The sequence below is a fragment of the Crotalus tigris genome, unplaced genomic scaffold (assembly GCF_016545835.1).
Source record: "Crotalus tigris isolate CLP2741 ecotype Arizona unplaced genomic scaffold, ASM1654583v1 scf7180000021561.349155, whole genome shotgun sequence".
NCBI classification, from domain to species: Eukaryota; Metazoa; Chordata; class Lepidosauria; order Squamata; family Viperidae; genus Crotalus; species Crotalus tigris.
In genome coordinates, this window is record NW_024098566.1 from 196,306 (window position 1) to 218,967 (window position 22,662).

Sequence of the window (22,662 nt, forward strand, 5' to 3'; positions counted from 1 at the left end):
TTTTAGTCAAATGTTTTATTCAAGCTTGTAACAAAAGCCAAACAACTCTGATTTTGAAAGGTGAGCTAGAGTTAGCCCTTCATCATAAAAGTAATTGAAACGAAAGTAACTATATGCCGAAACTCTTCTGTCAGTTCATCGCGTGGATAGAAGTCCTTTGATGGAACAGAGCAGAACGGAACAGAACAACAGAGCTGGAAGGGACCTTGGAGGTCATCTAGTCCAACCCCCTGCCCAAGCAGAAGACCCTACACCATTTCTGACAGAGGGCAGTCCGGTCTCTTCTTGAATAGTCACCCTCGGCAATGATCTGACTTCTTGGGGCTTTTTCAAAATACGGCATCCCTGAAACAATCAAAAGTAAAACATCCCCAGTGTGCAGTGTCTTCCTTGGCTGCTTACCTGGCTTTGATTAAACTAGCATCAAAACCCCTCCCAATACCCAAAGGAAACTACAATCAGGTTGTACACGCTTCGGCATCTGGAGAAAAAGCTGGACATGCCTTCCCTTCCCGTTTGGGGATTACGGTTGGCATTTCCGAGAGAGGCAGTCGCACTCTCTGGCGTTAAAAACTTGGTGATGAACTAGAGAGCCGTTGGCGCAACGCAAGGGGACGCGCATGGTGTCGGCTGCGGTGGCCGAGCAGCAGCTGCAGAGGTCTTCAATACGGTTCAGGGTTATGTTGTAAATGGCTTGGCTTGAACACTTGCCCTGCAAGGAAAAAAACAACAACAATCCCACAGAGTTGGAACTTAAAATCCTGATTTCACCACGAAAACGGCTGGAATGATGTGAAAACAGAGAGGCAGATAGACCGTGCCTAGCTGGTGGAAGGAATAAGACGGCAGAGCTGAGCTCACCGTGTAAAATGTTGCTGCTTGGGGGAAAGTTTTATTACACAGGTCACCCTGGACTTACGATCGGTTGCTCAGCAACTGTTCGAAACTACAACAGACTAGTAGGAAAAGGACGGGCAGGGACGGGTGGCGGAGTCAAGAGAGGAATCAGCCTAGAGTCATTATGTTCTCACAAGAGGCCTGCGTTCAACCCCTCTTGAATGATGTTAACCCTTATCTAGCACCAATTTAATGCTGACTGTTTGTCTCACTTAGTGACATAAATTTTGGGCTCAGTTGTGGTCATAAGTCAAGGACTACCTGTGCAGTTAGACCCAAGCTCTTTGCAAAGAAAAACAGAAACAAAAACAATCCACTTTGCTTTCATAGACTCCAGATCAGCAGGCCTTACCTCGCAGTAATGGAGGTTCAGCTGGTTTTCATTCACACAGTCGTCTACTTTCACAAATTCCAGCCTGCCTGTGGCTAGCCTGCATTCTGGCTCCACACCTGAAATACAACACTTGTGAATGTTTCAACTACTTAGACAAAGGAAGCAGAGAACTGCACTTCTGGCTAGCCATGAGCTACTGCCTGCAAAATTAACAGGGCGGCCGTGATCAGCCAGTAATAGTTAGCTTACCGTATTTTAATAATGTTACTACTCCTTTAAGGGTTACAGTGATGACAAAGTTGGTTTTAGCTATTGCTTCAACTAATGCATCGCCTTTAAACTTTTAGAAAATTGCTTATACACAGAGGACGTTATTATCATTTTAATGTATGCCGATTAGTGTACATTCAAAATGACAATAAAATTATTATTCTATTCTATTCTATTCTATTCTATTCTATTCTATTCTATTCTATTCTATTCTATTCTATTCTATTCTATTCTTAATCTTTCCTATTCTTCTTTCCTATTCTTCTTTCCCATTCTATTCCATTCCATTCCATTCCATTCTTATTATTCTATTCTATTCTGTTCTGTTCTGCTCTGCTCTGCTCTGCTCTGCTCTGCTCTACTCTACTCTACTCTACTCTACTCTACTCTACTCTACTCTACTCTACTCTACTCTACTCTACTCTACTCTACTCCACTCCACTCCATTCTTATTATTCTATTCTATTCTATTCTATTCTATTCTACTCTACTCTACTCTATTCTACTCTACTCTACTCTATTCCACTCCACTCCACTCCACTCCATTATTATTCTATTCTATTCTATTCTATTCTGTTCTGTTCTGTTCTGTTCTGTTCTGCTCTGCTCTGCTCTGCTCTATTCTATTCTATTCTATTCTATTCTATTCTATTCTATTCTATTCTATTCTATTCTATTCTATTCCATTCCATATTCTACTCTACTCTACTCTACTCTACTCTACTCTACTCTACTCTACTCTACTCCATTCCATTCCATTCCATTCTATCGCCTGCAAGACTGGAAGGACCTCAGATGAAACGAACGTATGTTTTGAGCTGCGAAAGTGGAAGCAATTGTTGAAATAAGGCTTTTCAATGAAAAATTAAAATCAAATACCGGTCATAAAGTTCAAAGCTCTCTTGGGTACACTAAAACTCAGAACAGGGAAATAACCCCTGAATTACTGATAAGTGGAGACATAATGGAGACCAGGTGGGAAGACTCTCAAGACTGCAACACGGGAATGAAATAAAACAATTTGTTCGCCCAGAACAGAAATGAGCCAAAGTCAGGAGTTGAAATATATGTTAAAACGGCCCAGTCCTGCTCAGAAACCTGATGACGGTGTGCGCTGAACGGGGTTGTAAAAGAAACCAATGAATAAAAAACAATATTGTTGGTAGTATCTGCTGTGACTAAGGAGATATGGTGGATGATGCTCTTTTGAAAGCAAACTGCGGGCCTTTCAGAAAATATTGGCAGTTAGGGACCATTTATTCCATCCGTTCTGGGGAGTCAAAAGCTGCCAAGAAAACACGCCTGGCTTGTTCTATTCACAATTTTCTCCTTCAGAGGCATTAAGGAAAGTGCAAGAACAGACTTCTTGGCTACGGAAAGAACTGCGTAGAAAAATAGGGCAGGAATCCTCTTGTATTATCTCTGAGAAAATTTGTGAGGTAGCAAAGGAGTAAATTTCCAAATAAGGGAAAAAGAGAAGAAGAAAAAAACTACAGATCATTGTTGCTGTCAATGACTTCTGGATGGTATCTGGACACCGATGTTAAAGAGATCAGTCTTTAAGCTTCTTGCAAGCAATGAAGTAATTCAGGGGTCTTCACACTTGGCCCTTTTAGGACTTGTGGACTTCAACTCCCAGAATTTCTCAGCTAGTGTGCCTGGCTGAGGAATTCTGGGAGTTGAAGTCCACAAGTCATGAAGGGGCCATAGTTCCCCCATGCTGGCTCAGGAATTCTGGGAGTTGGTCCGCAAGTCATGAAGGGGCCATAGTTCCCCCATGATGGCTGAGGAATTCTGGGAGTTGGTCCGCAAGTCATGAAGGGGCCATAGTTCCCCCATGATGGCTGAGGAACTCTGGGAGTTGAAGTCCACAAGTCATCAAGGGGCCACAGTTCCCCCATGCTGGCTCAGGAATTCTGGGAGTTGAAGTCCACAAGTCATGAGGGGGCCATAGTTCCCTCATGCTGGCTCAGGAATTCTGGGAGTTGAAGTCCACAAGTCATGAGGAGGCCATAGTTCCCCCATGCTGGCTCAGGAATTCCGGGAGTTGAAGTCCACAAGTCATGAGGGGGCCATAGTTCCCCCATGCTGGCTGAGGAATTCTGGGAGTTGAAGTCCACAAGTCATAAAAGAGCCAAGGGTGCCTACCTCTCACCTAGGTATAAGGACACCCTTCTAGATCCAGAAGGGATAATTAAAGACCTTTGTAGCCAGAGCCCAACTCAGCACTGGAATCCAAAGTTGACTGACATCAGGATGGATGTCATGATGTCGACAGCATGGCTGCCCATAACAACACTTCTGACACATGTGTACCCACCTGGGTCCCTGGCATAGACACCTAAAGGGAAAACAGGTGGCAAAGGATGCATCACGATGCAAACCCCTCCCCTTAAATACATATTTAATATATTTAAACAGGTGATGCTCCTAAATACAAAAGGGCAAAGTTTGCGTTGTGCCATTACAACAGATGTTTTGTCCTTCTGGCATCCTCGTGGATGGCAACCTCAGGCATGACCCAGTAACATTATTCTCACACTTTTCTTTTCACGTGAAGCCACGTACACATTCAGAAATATCTTGCCATTTTGTGCGAGATTAAGCAGCTTTGGATACTCACATGTTTCACAGCACGTACTGCCAAGTTTTGTAACTTTACCCTGGAGAGGAAGACAACAACACCTCATTGAAGACAAATATATATGTGTGTCCCTGTCTAAAGCTCTCTTAATGTAGATTTTAGCCAACAATGTTTAATCCTTTCTAACATTTCTTGGCCAGGATCTGAGGCTTCACCAAGAGAATTATTATTATTTTTTTGCACTTTTTTGCATAGACCTATAAAAACAATCCTGATCATGCTGAAAGATATTTTAGCAGGAATAGATTTTAAACCTGAGCTTTTCTTATTAGGTATAGTATCAGAAAAAAAGTGATGAACAAAGTGTATACGGTAGTGGACAAAATTGTGGAACCCTTTTGGGAAAAGTATATTTTTGAGTTTTGATGGTTAATAACACCACCACCTTTTTTTGGGGGGGAGTAGTACCATAAGATTATATATCAATGGAAAGATAATTTAATCAAGAATGTAATGCAACATAGTTTGTTCAATTATCTGTACTGTATTCTATGAAAAGTTATAGTTGAATAACCAGAAAAAGGAAGCACAACTTGCTTCGGTTGATCTCAGGTAGCTTTCCTTCATCTGATGGTAGCCAATGAGGGCGAGTGTTTAGAGAGCCAATCGGGTGTCATCTTGTTTTGGCCATGAGCCAATCGGATCACAGTAGGATTCAGTGATTGATGTCATGTATTGAAGCTGAGAGGAGGACATTGGTCAGTGTGTTGTGTGATGGATATCAAGTGGGTTGGGTTTTTTTGTGTTCTTTCATTTCGCAAGCTTGTAAAACGTAATAAAATTAAAGCCATGGTGCAAAGAGTTGACTGGCCGCCCAGAAAGCGATGTAAAATAGTCTTATTAAGTGAACAAGGCTACAGTTATAAAGAAATTAGAAGAAAAACAGGTGGAAATTTAACCAAAAGTAGCATTTCTACTGTACACTTTTCCCAAAAGGTTTCCACCATTTGGGCTACTATTGTGTCTGCGGTATTGACAGCAACGAGGATTATGTTTGCTCAGCACTGGATCAAATCTTCATTTAGGATGCTCCGTAAAGCACAAATTGAACACACGCCACTACAACTAACACCATTTTAAAAAAAATGGCAAAAGAAGAGGAGATGGATTCCATTCAATACTTACCCCTTCAGCTAAGCATTTCTTAGAATCAAATGGAGGGCAGCCAGTAATCTTCCTTTCCCAAACAAAATCTCCTTTTTGGTTCACCTTGCAAAAATGATTGTCACACCCATCTTGGATCGTTTCATTCGGCTGTAAAAAAAAAAAATCCACATTTTTTTGTTGTTGTTACAGTGAGATCATAATAGGCCAGAGGGTATTATTATTATTATTACTGTTAAATACTGCGTTCGAAGAGGCATTGATCAGACTGAAAGTTAAAGCAAAAGCAACAAATTGGGTCAATACACAACAATTGCTACTTTTTTTAAGATGCAAAAAAAAAGCACCAGTTGACAAAAACGTGGTTACTCATGGTGCGTGTTTGTGAAATAGATCCACGTGTACTTATTCCCCGATGTGTGGGTTTTGTGGAAAGTAAAATGTGCTTGAAATGGAAGGTGGATAAAAAGACTGGGGTGATCTGTGGTAGATAAGAAACTAGGAGAAAATTACTACAAGAAAATTAGGAAAACAGATGGTTAGCAAAGGGCCTTGAACTTTAACTTTGCTGTTTATTCACCTATTAACTATTTTTTTCTCAACGTATCTTCTTCTTCTTCTTGTGCCATATCTATTATCAGACGTTGGCGATCATGTTGGCGATCATGTTGGTGATCCTGTTTTTATCAGCAGCTGCACGAAAAAGTGCGGCTGAGTTTTGTCCAAACCAGTCCCTTAAATTTTGAAGCCACAATGTTCTTCTTCTGTCTGGACCTCGTTTGCCTTCAGTCTTTCCCTGGAGGGTTAAATGGAGCATGCCATGTTTTTCTGGGTGTCGCATCCCATGTCCAAAATATTCTAATTTTTGTTTTTTAATTTTTTTGATGATTTTTTAAGTGTTTTGATGATTTCCCTTGGCTTTCCCGGGAAGCTGGGTTGATCTTGTCAACCCAGCTTCTACGTAACAGCCTCCTGTAAATCCACATTTCAAATGCTTCTAGTATCTTCATATAGGACAGGTCATGTTCTTGTCTAGTTTTCTTTTGGTTTCGGTAATTTTTTTCCCCCTTTGGATTTTAGATTTTAATCTTTGGAACAAAATAAAAAAAAATGAGGGGAAAAAAAGACATGGATGGTTTACAGCTTGTGGGCTGCAGCCCGTTATTAGTCCGTGGCCTGTTTGCAACTGGCCATGTGAGTGGCTGGCTGGTGCGCACACACAGCCCTACTCATGTGAGTATCATGGGTGCTCGTGGTCCCACTAAATTCCTCTGAAGATGTCACCTAGCCTGGTAATGAAATGTTCTGAAACCAACCCACAAGCTTGGAGAACAAAACCTCCACCCTCATTCTACACCTGAGCTATAGATTGTTGTTCTTAGTTGCGAAGTTGTATCCGACCCATCGCGACCCCATGGACAATGTTCCTCCAGACCTTCCTGTCCTCTACCATCTTCTGGAGTCCATTGAAGCTCACGCCTCCTGCTTCAGTGACTCCCTCCAGCCATCTCATTCTCTGTCATCCCCTTCTTCTTCTCTTGCCCTCCATCTTTCCCAGCATCAGGCTCTTCTCCAGGGAGTCCTTCCTTCTCATTAGGTGGCCGAAGTACTTGAGTTTCAACTTCAGGATCTGGCCTTCTAAAGAGCAGTCGGGGTTGATCTCCTCCAGGACTGACCGGTTGGATCGCCTTGCAGTCCAGGAGACTCGCAGGAGTCTTCTCCAGCACCATAGTTCAAAGGCCTCCATTCTTTGGCACTCAGCCTTTCTTATGGTCCAGCTTTCACAGCCGTACATTGCAACTGGGAAAACCATGGCCTTGACTCTACACACTCCTGTTGGTAGGGTGATGTCTCTGCTTTTTATTGGCAAAAGTCTTTCAGGACTGGGATCAGGAGTATCAGATGATCCACGGAGGGCTTACAAAATTCAAACCAGGATTTGCATCAATCTGACCGACTGAAGAAGGGGCACGCTAGGAAAAACTCCAGAAGAGCAGTCCCTTCCAGCAGAAGTGTTTATGGAGGCTGTCCATCATCCAGATCCTGGTTGTCCCAAAGGTGCTTTGTTTTTTCAATGAGGCAACTGGACAAAACAAAACAACCACTTCATAAACACATGGCACAACATAGGACAGGGGTAGGCAATCATGGCTCTTTTAGGACTCGTGGACTTCAACTCCCAGAATTCCTGAGCCAGCCATGCTGAGGAGAAAGGGAGAGGTTTCCAAGCTGAGCCATGCTGGCTCAGGAATTCTGGGAGTTGAAGTCCACGAGTCCTAAAAAAGCCAAGGTTGCCTATCCATGACATAGGAGAACAAACCCATGAGGACAAGATTCAGCAGTCCATCTGCATTTGGAAGACAAAGGCAGCTCTTTCAAAGACAACAAAGTCCACATTTTGGACAGAGAGGACCGCCGGCTTGAAAGAGGGGTCCAAGAGGCCATCTAGGCCAAAACTGAACCGCCCTCTCTCAACAGAGGGGGAGGGATCCAACATTGTCTATCTCCAGTCTATAATACAGTCCTTTCAGCAGTTCCAAGTAGGCTCCACTCCCATTTGCACCACTTGGGTGACCCTGAGGACACAGACAAGCCTCCAAGTGTCCTCAACGACTCTCTAAAAGAAGGCAAATGACCAGCTGTCTGCAAGGAGTATAAATCCTTCCCTTCCCCACCATCCAATCAGCGCTGAAGAAGCTTCTGGGATGAGAAGCGAAACGTCTTCAAAGAAAAACAAGAAAGTCCAGTTGCCTTGTGAAAAATTTTTTAAAAAGCAGTTTTGGGACTTCCAGCCGGAGGGCTACCTGAGAATTTAATGACAGCAAAGGATCAAGTAGCTCTCCCAGACGGTGGACCAAAACTTTCAGGAGAAGTGGAATCCCTGCATTAATCGCTCCAGCCTGTTTGCTTTTTCAGCTTGTTTTCTCATATCCAGCCTGTGGTTGATCTGAGGTAGCATTCAAAAGACTCTGTCTGCTTCTTTGGAGTTGGGCAACGCTGTCCAGCCCCTCATAAATGTCACGCACAGCGAGCAAGAACAAAGTGGATTTCAGGAAAGCATCTTTAAGGCCAGTCAGGGGCAAAATCATAATCTTGAAATCTATCACAGTTCCCAGGCAGACTAATTAAATCAGAGCCTCTTGAAAATGTTCCCTTCCCACAGCTTTCACCTCTGGGTCAACCATCTGGGCCCGTGCCTGATGGTTGAGAGCCGGAGAACTTTTCCATTTCAGTCACTTTTTTTCCCCTCCTCATAAAATAAAATTTAAAGAGTAGCTGGAATCTCCAGAAAAGTGAATTATGGCAGCATAAAGTATAGTGTGAACATGTCAACATCCCCTGTAAGATTTAGCGATTGCACAAAAGACACTCATGTCGTCACATATTCTGTTGCCAGCCGCCCTCATAAAACAGAAGAAAGTGGTTTACATATATATATATGTATATATATATATCTGAGGTTTTTGCGGGTGTTTGTATGTAGGTCTTTGGTTGTTCGGGTTTTCTCCTGCGTGAAATTGGAAGTGTCTTGGCGACGTTTTGACAAAGTCTCATTCGTCATCTTCAGGCTGGTGCTTTCGGCTTCGTGCTTCTAGGAGCAAGAAGCTCATAGAAGCACGAAGCCGAAAGCACCAGCCTGTATATATATATATATATATATATATATATATATATGAAGTCTCATTCGTCATCTTCAGGCTGGTGCTTTCTATATATATATGTGTATTCTTTTCTGTTATAGCCAAAGTGTACCTTCTTTTTATGATCCGATCCATCAATATGTTTATCTCCTCAATGCCTTTCTCCTAAGGGCAGGGGTCTTCCAACTTGGCCCTTTTATGACTTGTGGACTTCAACTCCCAGAATTCCTCAGCCAGGCATGCTGGCTGAGGAATTCTGGGAGTTGAAGTCCACAAGTCATCGAAGGGCCGAGTTGGAAGACCCCTGTCCTAGGGTTTCAGAGAGTTGACGTGAATATGAAGGACGGGTCCTCCTCTCTCTAAGTTGCGTCCCAGCCTTCCTTTCTTCCAGCTGTTCTCCAGAAAACTTTTGAGCCCAAGAATTCCCAGGGACTAGTGCTAATAAAAACACCACTATTCTTGCTACTTGGTGCAAAAAAACACACACAAAAAAGCCGTCAGGTAGTTCTCAACTTAGGACCACAACCGAGAAAAACATTTCTGTTGTTAAATGAGACGGGTGAGTTTTGCCCCATTCGACACCATCCTTGCACGGGTTGTGACATGAATCCCTGCAGTGGTTAAAAGTTAGCCACACGGTTGTGAAGTGAATCTGGCTTCCCCTTTTGACTTTGCTTGGCAGAAAGGTCACAAAAGGAGATCACGTATCCCTGGGACGCTGCAACAGTCGTAAGTACATGTCAGTTGCCAAGCTAAATTTTGATCACGTGACAGGGGAGGTTACAACGGTCGTAAGTATAAAAAAAATGGTCGTAGGTTACTTCTCTCAAGGCCGTTGTAACTTCAAACCATCACCCAATGGATGGCGCTAATTCAGGGACTGTCTGCAGTTTCTCTTCTTGAGTTTCAAATGATATTCTGAAGACTGTGGAGAAGACCAGACTTTTCAGATGATTTCCTAGCCAACGTAATTATTACACCACACGGGGAGAAGCGTCTTTGCGGGGCTGTTGGCGAGGGAGATGAACAGCGGGGCAAATATTATATTTGTTAGAAAAAAAGAGATGGTAAAGCTACTCACCTTCAGATACAAAATGGTTCCGTCCCTCAGCTGGATATCACACCGAGTTGGCAAACATTTGCCACAACAGGATCCAGAGGTTTTCTCCATCCGGTAATTCTGCAAACCCAGGGATGAGGCCGAAAATGAATTTTAAGCCTTGATAAATACATTGCCTTCAGAATAACGTTCTAACAGAGTTAGGAGGGGCCTTAGAGGTCTTCTAGCCCAACCCCTGCTCAAACAGATCGTCTCATTCTCGTTCAGCTTTCTTCTTCTATAGCTTGGCAGATCCGAATGAACATGTGTGTGTGTGTGTGTGTGTGTGTGTGTGTGTGTGTGTGTGTAGATAGCTATATACAGTGTGTATGTGTATATGTGTGTGTGTTTGTATTTGTATATAGATATAAATATAGATACAGATACAGATATAAAAAGATAGATAAATAGATATAGACATAGATATAGATATAGACATAGATATACAGAAATAGATAGATAGAGAGAGAGAGAGAGAGAGAGAGAGAGAGAGAGAGAGAGAGAGAGAGAGATATGGATGGATGGATAGATGGATAGATGGATGGATGGATGGATGGATGGATGGATGGATGGATGGATGGATGGATAGATGATAGATAGATGATAGATAGGGATGAATTGATAGATAGATGGATAGATGGATAAATGGATAGATAGATAGATAGATAGATAGATAGATAGATAGATAGATAGATAGATAGATAGACAGACAGACAGACAGATAGATAATATGGACAGACAGACAGATAGATAGATAGATAGACAGAAGATAAATAGACATAGAGATATATAGATACAGAGACAGATATAGATATATAGATATAGATACAAATTCAAGGTTTTTTTTACAGTAGTTTCATCATTATAGGCTTCCTACTTGCATTTTCCTTTAATATTATACATTGCAAAATCTGGAAGACCCCGCCCCCCCCGGCAGACTATCGACAGTTAAATGATATTCTCGTGTTTCGGTTACGGAAATACAGACGAGTTAAGTTTGCTTTGAAAAGTAAAGCTGAGGAGGCATTAAGTAGTAACTGCAGTCCCGTTTCTCTGCACTGTGTTTCCCCTCGCACAATCTGCCAGCCAGCAGGTCCTTAAGGAGAGGGGAAGAGCTTCACGTCAATGGCACAACTCCCGTGGGGACTTCTGATCCCAGCTGAAGACATCCCTCATCCTCTTTCTTGGCAACTAGTTGTGGCAGGTAATAATCAGTGAAGGATCCTGCCTGGCCGAAACACTTATGCAACAGCAGAATTTTTTCGCTGCCTTCTATAAACATGTAATAAGCTGCTGAAGGAGAGCAAGGTTTATTTCCTCGTCCATCTTCTCTTTTCATTCAGAGAGTTGAACTCAGGAAAATAATAATAGCAATAACAATAACAGAGTTGGAAGGGACCTCGGAGGTCATCTAGTCCAACCCCCTGCTCAGGCAGGAAACCCTCTACCATTTTGGACAAATGGCTGTCCAATCTCTTCTTAAAAACATCCAGTGTTGCAGAATTCACCACTTCTGGAGGCAGGTTGTTCCACCGGTTAATTGTTCTAACTGTCAGGAAGTTTTTCCTTAGTTCCAGGTTGCTTCTCTCCTTGATCAGTTTCTATTCTATTCTATTCTATTCTATTCTATTCTATTCTATTCTATTCTATTCTATTCTATTCTATTCTATTCTATTCTATTCTATTATTCTATTCTATTCTATTCTATTCTATTCTATTCTATTCTATTCTATTCTATTCTATTCTATTCTATTCTATTCCATTCCATTCCATTCCATTCCATTCCATTCCATTCCATTCCATTCTATTCTATTCTATTCTATTCTGTTCTTCATTCCATTATTCTATTCTATTCTATTCTATTCTATTCTATTCTATTCTATTCTATTCTATTCTAATTCTATTCTATTCCTATCCCATTCCATTCTATAATATTCTATTCTATTCTATTCTGTTCTGTTCCATTCTGTTCCATTCCATTCTATAATATTCTGTTCTCTTCTGTTCTCTTCTGTCCTATTCTATTCTAACAGAGCCGTGAAGACCAAATGCAGAAAACGTGGAAGAGATCAGGACCTTCAAAGTCAAGAGAGCTCCTTGGAGCATGCCTTCTCGCTTACCTTGGGGCACGGTTCACAAGTAATTTTCCCACACGTCAATTTGTAGGTCAGAAAGAGTCCCTGTCGGGTGGTACACTGGCACGTGGTGCACTCATCCAGCAGCATCCGTTTCCCTGGCTGAAAAAAGGAGAACACGTTTGCTACGTTAGATGGTCATTCCTATCATGAGAAACACCAAGAATGGACCGTTCATCCCCACCACCCCCTTTAGCAATAGCCCTTAGATTTATATACTGCTTCATGGTGCTTCACAGCCCTCCCCAAGTGATTTACAGAGTCAGCCTATTGCCCACCAACAATCTGGGTCCTCATTTTATTGACCTCGGAAGGATGGAAGGCTGAGTCAACTTTGATCTGTTGAGAATCGAATTGCTGGCAGTGGGCAGAATTAGCCTGCAATACTGCATTCTCACCACTGCGCCACCACAGCTCTCTCCTTCTCCCTCCTCCCTCCCTCCCTCCCTCCTTCCTTCCTTCCTTCCTTCCTTCGTTTTATTTTAATTACAGTTTTAAATTTAAGATCCTTATTGATGCTTTTCATTTTTGCATACTGCATTTTATTCAATGACTGTAAGCCGTCTAGAGTCGCCTTTGGTGAGATGGACCACGTACAAGTTTGATAGATAGATAGATAGATAGATAGATAGATAGATAGATAGATAGATAGATAGATAGATAGAATTAAAACAAGGGATCAGCTAGAATCTTACCGCGAGAACGGTGCCATTCAAGATGCAGCCGTTCACAGGTTCTGCAAGAGAGAAGAGGCATTTATTAGCATCTGAATTTTCCCTAGGACAATGGAATTCCCAACAGAACAGGAACTCCATTTTTTAATGATTCTTAATAATAATAACAGAGTTGGAAGGGAGCTTGGAGGTCTTCTAGTCTAACCCCCTGCTCAAGCAAGAGACCCCACACCATCTCAGACAGGTGATTGTCTAGCCTCTTCTTAAAGACCTCCAGTGATGGAGTGCCCATGATTTCTGGTGGCAAGCGGTTCCACTGGTTAATTGTTCTCATTGTCAGGAAGTTTCTCCTTAGTTCCAGGTTGCTTCTCTGTTTGGTCAGTTTCCAACCATTGTTTCTCGTCCTTCCTACTGATGCCTTGGTGAATAACCTGGCCCCCTCCTCTTTGTGTCAGCCCATCAGATACTGGAAGACTGCTATCATGTCTCCCCTATTTCTTCTTTTCTTTAGACCAGCCAAACCCAAGTCCCGCAGCCGTTCTTCGTATGTTTTGGTCTCCAGGCCTTGGATCATCTTAGTTGCTCTTCTCTGAACTTTTTTCTAAACGTAGAGAATGATGCAAGAAGGCCTTTCTGTTGGAAGGGCCAGTCCTTACCACAGCGACAGGAAGGGCAGCATCCAGACCGCTGGTCACAGCGCATCTCGGTGGCAAAGGGGCAGCTGATTGGTTCCCTCGCTTGGCATGAGACATTCCTGGTCTGGATAAAGACCTCCTCATTCACACGGATACATTTTTTGATGACGCAGGGATCAGTTGGAGACGTCCATTCCGAGCCGACCTAGGAATGTAAGACAACAGAAAGGTTTTGTTGTTGTTAGTTGTGAATTCGTGTCCGACCCATTGGACAACGTTCCTCCAGGCCTTCCTGTCCTCTGCCATCTTCTGGAGTCCATTTAAGCTCCCACCTACGGCTTCAGGGACTCCATCCAGCCCCCTCATGCTCTGTCGTCCCCTTCTTCTCTTGCCCTCCACCTTTCCCAGCATCAGGCTCTTCTCCAGGGAGTCTTTCCTTCTCATTAGGTGGCCAAAGTATTTGAACAGAAAGCTTTCGGCAGCACAAAGACCAACCTTTCCTTGTAACTCGATCAGGGAAGAGATGTGTATGTTGTTTTTCCTAGAAGTAGAACACAACTTTCCTCATCTCCAAGGAAAAGTGGAGTGAATAAAGGTAAACAGACTCCCTTATCTTAGTTGTAAATCTCTTCTAATATTTAAAAGTTTTTGGGGGAAACTAGAAAATAATAGTTTGTCTTCTGCAGTTGTGGATACTCGCTGGGGGGTTTTCAAGAGAAGATTGGACAATCATTTGTCCGTGATGGTATAAGGCTCCTGCCTTGAGCAGGGGGTTGGACTAGAAGACCTCCAAGGTCCCTTCCAGGCCTATGATTCTATGAACCTCTGAGACTGGGTGGTCTTCTAGTCCAACCCCCTGCTCAAGCAGGAAACCCTGTACCATTTCAGACAAATGCTGTCCAGCCTCTTCTTAAAAACTTCCAGTATTGGAGCATTCACAGCTTCTGGAGGCAGGTTGTTCCACTGGTTAATTGTTCTAACTGTCAGGAAGTTTCTCCTTAGTTCTAGGTTGCTTCTCTCCTAGATTAGTTTCCATCCGTTGCTTCTTGTCCTGCCTTCAGGTGCTTTGGAGAACAGCTTGACTCCCTCTTCTTTGGGGCAGCCCCTGAGATACTGGAATGCTGCTATTATGTCACCCCTTCTCTTCATTAAACTAGACCTACCCAATTCCTGCAACTTCAAGGGGTGCCTCAACTGAAATGTTGAAACAAAGTGGTCCTTGAAGCTCTGTGCAGCTCTTACAATTCATGGCTTAAGTGCTTCTTTCCAACCAGTCTCCACCAGAAGGGAAGACCCACTGCACAAGGAAAGCGAAAATGCCCGTCCTCTCTCACCACAATGTCTTACATTGTGCCAAACGACGTCTTCGTCTCTTCGAGACCAAAGAGGTTTATCTTCACACATTGTCCGGAGACATTTCCCACAACATGCCCCTTCTCTGTTGACGTATTTGTATCCCTGCAAAACATGAAAGAAACAACAACAACAAAAGTCAAGAATGTGTAACTTTTCTCGTATAATACATTACAGGTCGTCCCCAACTTACGACGGAGATCACGATGTATGTTGCTTACAATGTAAGTGAGAAATTGCTGAAGTGAGCTTTGCCCCATTTTATGACTTTCCTTGCTATGTTTGTTAAGTGTATCCCTGCAATTGTTAAATTAGTAATGAATTAGTAACAAATTAGTAACAAATTAGTAAAGTGAATCTCATTTCACCATTGGCTTTGGTCGTCAGAAAGTCGCAAAAGAGGATCATGTGACCCCAGGACACTGCAACTGTCATAAATGTGAGTCAGTTGCCAAGCAACCAAATGTAAATCACGTGACCACAGAGATGCCGTAAGTGTGAAAAGTGTGAAGAATTCCTCAGCTTGGAAACCTCTCCCTTTCCCCTCAGTGTGCCTGGCTGAGGAATTCTGGGAGTTGAACTCCACCAGTCATAAAGGGGCCATAGTTCCCCCATGCTGGCTGAGGAATTCTGGGAGTTGAAGTCCACGAGTCATGAAGGGGCCATAGTTCCCTCATGCTGGCTCAGGAATTCTGGGAAATAAGAATATTATAATGTATTATTAACCAGCTGGTGTACGATCTTAGGATGAATTGTGATAAGGGAAATTAGAGTTGTTTAAAACTTGGAAACTATAAATATTAAACATTAAAATTAAAATATTAATGGGAAACTAAAAATTGGGAAAAACTTATCAGGACATTGATGGTCTAAAAGGTTGGAATGTTAAAATGACTAAGAGATGTATAAACTAAAAATTATCGATAAATGTAAGAAAGCTATTTGTATTAAATTGATATAATTTAATACAAATTTAAATGTGAGACAGTAAATAGCAAGGGGAAATTTAATATCATAGTTTGTGATCTGTACTAAAGAAATTTGTATGTTATTGAGTTATGAACCAACCCAGCCGCCACGTTGCTTTTCAGATATTTAAATGTAAAACTGGAAAATCAATAAAAAAATTAAAAAAAAACATTTTCTCTCTCTCTCAAATATGCAGATTATATGGAATGTAAAAGGCAATACAATAATGTTAGTTCATCGGCCACCAAACCCTTAAGTCAATATATAATTTTAATCCATGGATTAAGGGTGTTCAGTGTTGATTTGATTCTACTCAATAGAATATCAATCATCTTGCATTCCATAAAAAATGTGAAATGCACATGCCACTTAATAAAGTTGCCTCTGATCCTTGATAGGAAAGTCGTATTCAAAAGAGATTTTTTTTTCTTATTTTCTGAAGCAGAAACCAAACGCCTGAGAAATAAATGTTTTTAACTAGTGGCAATGTAATCCCCTTATTTGATTACCACTTGTAGCATTTACCCAATCATCCAAAACAGGGGACATGTTCTTGTTATGTTTTGGAAGGATATTCCACTTTTTTTTCCAGAGCCTTAAATCCTTCCTGATGTTACAATAAACACATCTTATTCTGGATAGGCCCAAGTTCCCTGGGAAATCAGTAGCAACAGCGGCACCTCCTGGCATCTGAATTTCACCACAGAAAATTGAGAGTCCTTTCCACTAAGGTCAGGTCAACACAGATGAGAGAAGAAGTCACTGATCACAGAACAACACTGTTGGAAAGAACCTTGGAGGTCTTCTAGTCCAACACCCCACACAAGCAGGAGACTCTCATTTCAGACAAATGGCTGTCCAGCCTCTTCTTTAAAACTTCCAGTATTGGAGCTTTCACCACTTCTGGAGGCAGGTTGTTCCACTTGTTAATTGTTCTAACTGTCAGGAAGTTTCTCCTTAGTTCCAGGTTGCTTCTCTCCTTGATTAATTTCCATCCATTGTTTCTTGTCTTGCCTTTTGGTACTTTGGAAACTAGGATGACCTCCTTTTCTTTGTGGCAACCCCTCAAATATTGGAACACCACTCTCACGTTACCCCTAATCCTTCTTTTTACTAGACTAATCAAGGCTAGACTACTTCACTAGTCAAACCAAGGCAAAGGTATATCTAGTAAAGCCAACATCCAGCTACCAGGAAAGGTGGTACCCAAATACTACTTTTGTGTGGTGCAAAAAACTTCTCGGGCTTTGAAAGACAGTTGTCCCAAGATCCCTACTCTTTGGAAGGAACCATTATTTCCTCAAAGGAATGCACTGGGTCCTTCCTTCCTTGGGAAGGAATCTTCCCAAAGGCTTTCTCTAAAACACCATCCTCTCAAAGAAGATATCCCTTCCCATGTCCAGCTTTGCAATCTGAGCTGCATCAAAGCCAGAAACCTGGACCTTCTCTGAGACCATCTAACTTTAAAATTATCTCAATGCACAGAAGAGTGACAAAGATGGAGGCTAAGCCGTATGTTGAATGATTGAGGGAACTGGGTATGTCTAGTCTAACAAAGGGAAGAATAGAATAGAATAGAATAGAATAGAATAGAATAGAATAGAATAGAGTAGAGTAGAGTAGAGTAGAGTAGAGTAGAGTAGAGTAGAGTAGAGTAGAGCAGAGTAGAGTAGAGTTGAGTAGAGTACAATAGAATATAGAATAGAGTAGAGTAGAATACAATAGAATATGGAGTGGAATAGAACATAGAATAAGTAGAATAGAATAGAATAGAATAGAATAGAATAGAATAGAATAGAATAGAATAGAATAGAATAGAATAGAATAGAGAAAGAATAAAATGGAGTAGAACAGAATAGAATAGAGTAGAGTAGAGTACAATAGAATATAGAATAGAGTAGAGTAGAATACAATAGAATAGAATATGAGTGGAATAGAACATAGAATAAGTAGAATAGAACAGAGAAAGAATAGAATAGAATAGAATAGAATAGAATAGAATAGAATAGAATAGAATAGAATAGAATAGAATAGAATAGAATAGAATAGAATAGAATGGAATGGAATAGAATAGAAGCTGGAAGAGACCTTGAAGGTCTTATAGTCCAGCCCCCTATTCAAGCAGGAGAACCTATACCATTTCAGATAAATGTCTAATCTCTTCTTAAAAACCTCCAGTGATGGAGCGCCCACAATTTCTGAAGGCAAAAGCTGTCCCACTGGTTAATTGCCGTCACTGTCAGGAAGTTTCTCCTTAATTCCAGGTTACTTCTTTTTTTGATTAGCTTGATAACAGTCTTCCAGTATTTGAGGGGCTGTCACAAAGAAGAGGGGGGGGGTCAACCTAATCTCCAAAGGACCTAAAGGCAGGAGAAGAAATAACAGGCAGAGATCGTCAAGGAGAGAAGCAACCTAGAAGGAAGGAGAAAATTCCTGACAAGTAGAACGGCTTGCCTCTGGAAGCTGTGGGCGCTCCATCCCTGGAGGTTTTTAAGAGGAGATTGGACAACCATTTTCCAGAATGGTGTAGGAGCTCCTGTTTGAACAGAGGATTGGACTAGCTAACATCATATTTACACCAAAATAAGATCACCAACTTTGAACTCTGGTGCTGGAGAAGACTCCTGCGAGTCCCCTGGACTGCAAGGCGACCAAACCAGTCAGTCCTGGAGGAGATCAACCCCGACTGCTCTTTAGAAGGCCAGATCCTGAAGTTGAAACTCAAATACTTTGGCCACCTAATGAGAAGGAAGGACTCCCTGGAGAAGAGCCTGATGCTGGGAAAGATGGAGGGCAAGAGAAGAAGGGGATGACAGAGAAGGAGGTGGCTGGATGGAGTCACTGAAGCAGCAGGCCTGAGCTTCAATTACTCCAGAAGATGGTAGAGGACAGGAAGGCCTGGAGGAACGTGGTCCATGGGGTCATGATGGGTCAAGCACGACTTCACAACTAACAACAACAAAAATCATCAAACTTTAGGTCAAAAAGTGTACATCACAGAGGCAACTGAGCTTGCATCCGATCCATATTTCTCCCTTCTGAGATATGGACACAGCAGCACTGAGCACTGTGCCAGACCAGGTGTTCCCCGTATTGAACAAGCCAACTCTATTTCAGAACAGTTGCTGTGTTTACTGTTTCATGTTCCAAAGCTTTCAGCGTCGTGAAATACGGCCCTTAAAAATAGGATTTTTCACATGCGCTTAAAATCCCATCTTCCTGAAAATTTTATGGGTTCTAATAATAAGCCCTTTTACGTTCATGTTGAACACCTGGGGAAGAACATACTTGGCGACTTCAAAAGGAAACCGTCAGCATGAAATATTATGGATTGTGCTTGGAGTTTACGATTAGCATCCCCAAAGAGGCAACGTTTCTGATTTTTCCCCGTCTTGCACAGTATCGGCCGGTGGAACAGGATTAAAATGTGTACAGCTGAAATTCAGGAAAAAAAAGTATTGTTTTTATCGGTTTATGCTTTATCGGTTGCGATGTGAACTCCCCTGCTCCAGTTTTCCAGGAGCAAAGTTGTGCGTGACAATTTTGCTCGACTGCTCAGATTCTGAGGCTTGTCTTTGACACACACACACACACACTCCATTCCACTTCCCGGTGTCCAATCTCCAAAAGTCACAGGAAGACTGAATTATGTGGTGTGTCCATTTTGATATTTGCATTGTGTAAATGATTTAGTTGTATCGTGTGTAAATGACCCTTCCAACTCTTTTATTCTAAATTCTAAAGTTGTGGGTGCTCCATCGCTGGAGGTTTTTAAGAAGAGACTGGACAGCCACTTGTCTCAGATTGTATAGGGCAGGGGTCCCCAACCTATGGGCCACAGCCCACTATTGGGCTGTGGCCTCTTGGCCAGCAGGCTGTGGAAATGGCTGGCTGGTGTGCTCGCACGTGCACACACACTGCCCCCCACTCGCACTAGCGCCCGTGGCCCTGTGTGTGCATGCATGTGGGCACAAACGGGGCTGCTAGTGCTGGGTAAGTGTGTGTGGCCTTTTGCACATGTGCATGGTGCCAGCACATGCTGTGTGTGTGAATGGGACTGCTGGTGCCGTACCGGTGCACGCGGCCCTGTTTGCGCGCACGCATGCACCAATTTGTAAGTCTCCCAGGAGCTAATTTCATGGCTATGACTTTGTAGTAACTAGAGGGCCGGTTGTCCTTGATTTACAACAGTTTGTCTAATGACTGTTCGAAAAATGACTTAGGACCATTTTTCACCCAATCATCATGGGATCAAAATTCAGCCACTCGGCAACCGACTCGCATTTATGACAGTCGCAGTGTTCCCCCCCTGGGGGTTACGTGATCCCCTTTTGCGACTTTAGACAAGCAAACCCAAAGGGGGGAGGAGCCAAATTCACTGAACAGCTATGTTACGAACTTAATAACTGCAGTAATTCCTTTAACGACGGTGTCAAGAAAAGTTGTAAAATGGGGCAAAAACTCACTTCGCAAATGTCTCGCTTAGCAACATAAATCTTCGGCTCCATTGCGCTCGTACTTCGAGGACAATCAGTGTATAGATTTCCTAGCCCTAGGATGTCCTGGTCTTCAAGGACTAGCCAGTTCTTTGAAGACCATCCAAGGCTATCTCTGTGTGTCCCCCCCCCACACACACATACCCCGCTTTTACCCTGGCAGAGTCTAACCAAATAACAGCCCTTATTCTATTCTAAACAATATTTGGGAACTTTACGTACCGCCGGACAGGACGTACTGCATCCTTTCTCCAGACATTCTGTAATTTGTAGTCCTGTCACAGCATCTTTCATGTGGGTGCAAGAACACTCCTTACATCCTTCTTCCCAAGTCATTCCAAGAGGATAGACGATGTTGCGGTGTACGCACACCTGTCAATAATGAGAAAGAGTTTCATTTCATTGCCTGGACTTCTTGCTGCGGCGTGCTTGGCTTCAACGGTCCTTGAATTGTGTTCTGTTAAATGGGCAATAATGGCTACGGCTTTAAATAGGCTCTGTTTAAATGGGCTCAGACTTCCCATCTCTGGGAAACAATTTCTAAAAGGCTTTACCTCATGAAAGACCAAGTTGACAGGTGAAAATCCAGTTAAACTGATTGAGGGGATGGGAGGCTAAAACATACGAAGAATGGTGGCTGGAATTGGGTGTGTCTAGTTTAATGAAGAGAAGGACCAGGGGTGACAAGATAGCAGTCTTCCAATATCTCAGGGGCTGCCCCAAAGAAGAGGGAGTCAAGCTATTCTCCAAAGCCCCTGAAGGCAGGACAAGAAGCAACGGATGGAAACTAATCAAGGAGAGAAGCAACCTAGAACTAAGGAGAAACTTCCTGAGAGTTAGAACAATTAACCAATGGAACAACCTGCCTCCAGAAGCTGTGAATGTTCCAACCTGGAGGTTTTCAAGAAGAGACTGGACAGCCATTTGTCCAAAATAGTATAGGGTTACCTGCCTGAGTTGGACGTGATGACCTCCAAGGTCCCTTCCAACTTTGTTGTTGTTGTTGTTGTTATTGTTATATTACTATTACTATTACCAAAAGCCACAGGAATCTTCTCAACTAACAGTTGCTTGGAATTAGACAAGGTTCAACATTATACAAGGAAGTCGATCTTAATTGTCTTGTGGCTACGTGGGGATTCTAAGCTGATCCCTCTTTTGACTCCACCCTCAGGTTCTGCCACTCCTAAACCTAAGGACTTTAACAACAAAGTCTTCTCTTATATGATTGTCACTAGTTTCCCTTACAAAACTATCAGATAAGTTTATGGCCTCGAAGAAACCTCCATATTCAGAGGGAGCACACCCCATCATGGGCTCATGGTGCAATGTTCTGGCTTCCCACTTTGAGGAAAAAGGGATCTGATCCAGTAAGGCAGTGGATCATGGTTTTAGAGAGGTCTGTGCTTGAATGCTGTAGACCAGGGGTTTAAGATGCCTCCACAAAAGCTTCAAGTCAGAGAACAGCAACTTCCAACTCCAGGGAAGTTACTCTTCCAGTCCATTCTACATTGATCAGACCCTTCCTCAAAGTATGTATCCAGTTCAGACCACCGGATTTCAAGAAAGAGTCAAAGAAACCTGAGCAGGGGTGTGCAAACAAATTCTGTTAAAAGAGACCGGGGTCTCCTCCTCCCAGCCACTTTGGCGTGCTTTCTTTTTCGTCCTTTTTCATCAGAATTCTTCTTCCTGACAGTGTGCTCTTAACACCCATAGAAAATTGGGGCCATCCTGTGGCACGGTTCACACAACTCCTCCACATGACACTGTGAAGGAATGATTGCTAATCTGGCTGAAATTCAGAGGTTCCCCACCATGGGAAAAGAAAAAAAAAAAACAGCACCAATTGCCCTAGGATTATTGGAGTGATGATGCTTGCAGAGCAGAGGTCTTCAAACTTGGCCCTTTTATGACTTGTGGACTTCAACTCCCAGAATTCCTCAGCCAGGCATGCCCGGCTGAGGAATTCTGGGAGGGGTCTTCAAACTTGGCCCTTTTATGACTTGTGGACTTCAACTCCCACAATTCCTCAGCCAGCATGCCTTGAAGTCCACAAGTCATAAAAGGGCCAAGTTTGAAGACCCCTGAACTAGAATATATGACCATGGGGAGGACTAGAATGGATGGTTTGGTTTCGGGTTTTACCTGATCAGGAATGCACGTCGTAGATGTGCAGCCGCAGTCATTTGTGACGGAGGATGAGAGGTAGCCTGGCGGGCAGGTCACCGTTGAATTGTTACAGCTACAAACACACTGGAATTCATCACAGCACCGAGTCTTCACCAAAACCGGTTTGCGATGTGGTGGGCAGAATGGGGTGGACTGTGGCTTACACTCTTCCTTTTTGCAGACTGCCAATCAAATCAGAAAACTCAAATAATTTGCCCCAGAGCTTCTCCCCCCCCCCCAGG

General features: G+C 42.8%; 1 protein-coding gene across 1 annotated transcript in view; it reads right to left on the reverse strand.

Annotated features, from left to right (window-relative positions):
- VWF (von Willebrand factor) overlaps positions 1-22,662 on the reverse strand; it is a 113,503-nt gene continuing 90,841 nt past the window's right edge. The window contains exons 42-52 of the mRNA XM_039318792.1: positions 22,397-22,602; positions 20,474-20,623; positions 14,781-14,891; positions 13,455-13,638; positions 12,820-12,860; positions 12,110-12,226; positions 9,972-10,070; positions 5,271-5,399; positions 4,125-4,164; positions 1,250-1,347; positions 1-712 (exon numbers count right to left, since the gene is read on the reverse strand). Of these exons, the coding sequence (XP_039174726.1) occupies positions 524-712; positions 1,250-1,347; positions 4,125-4,164; positions 5,271-5,399; positions 9,972-10,070; positions 12,110-12,226; positions 12,820-12,860; positions 13,455-13,638; positions 14,781-14,891; positions 20,474-20,623; positions 22,397-22,602 (1,364 nt within the window). The 3' untranslated portion in view covers positions 1-523. The remainder of the gene's footprint in view (positions 713-1,249; positions 1,348-4,124; positions 4,165-5,270; positions 5,400-9,971; positions 10,071-12,109; positions 12,227-12,819; positions 12,861-13,454; positions 13,639-14,780; positions 14,892-20,473; positions 20,624-22,396; positions 22,603-22,662) is intronic.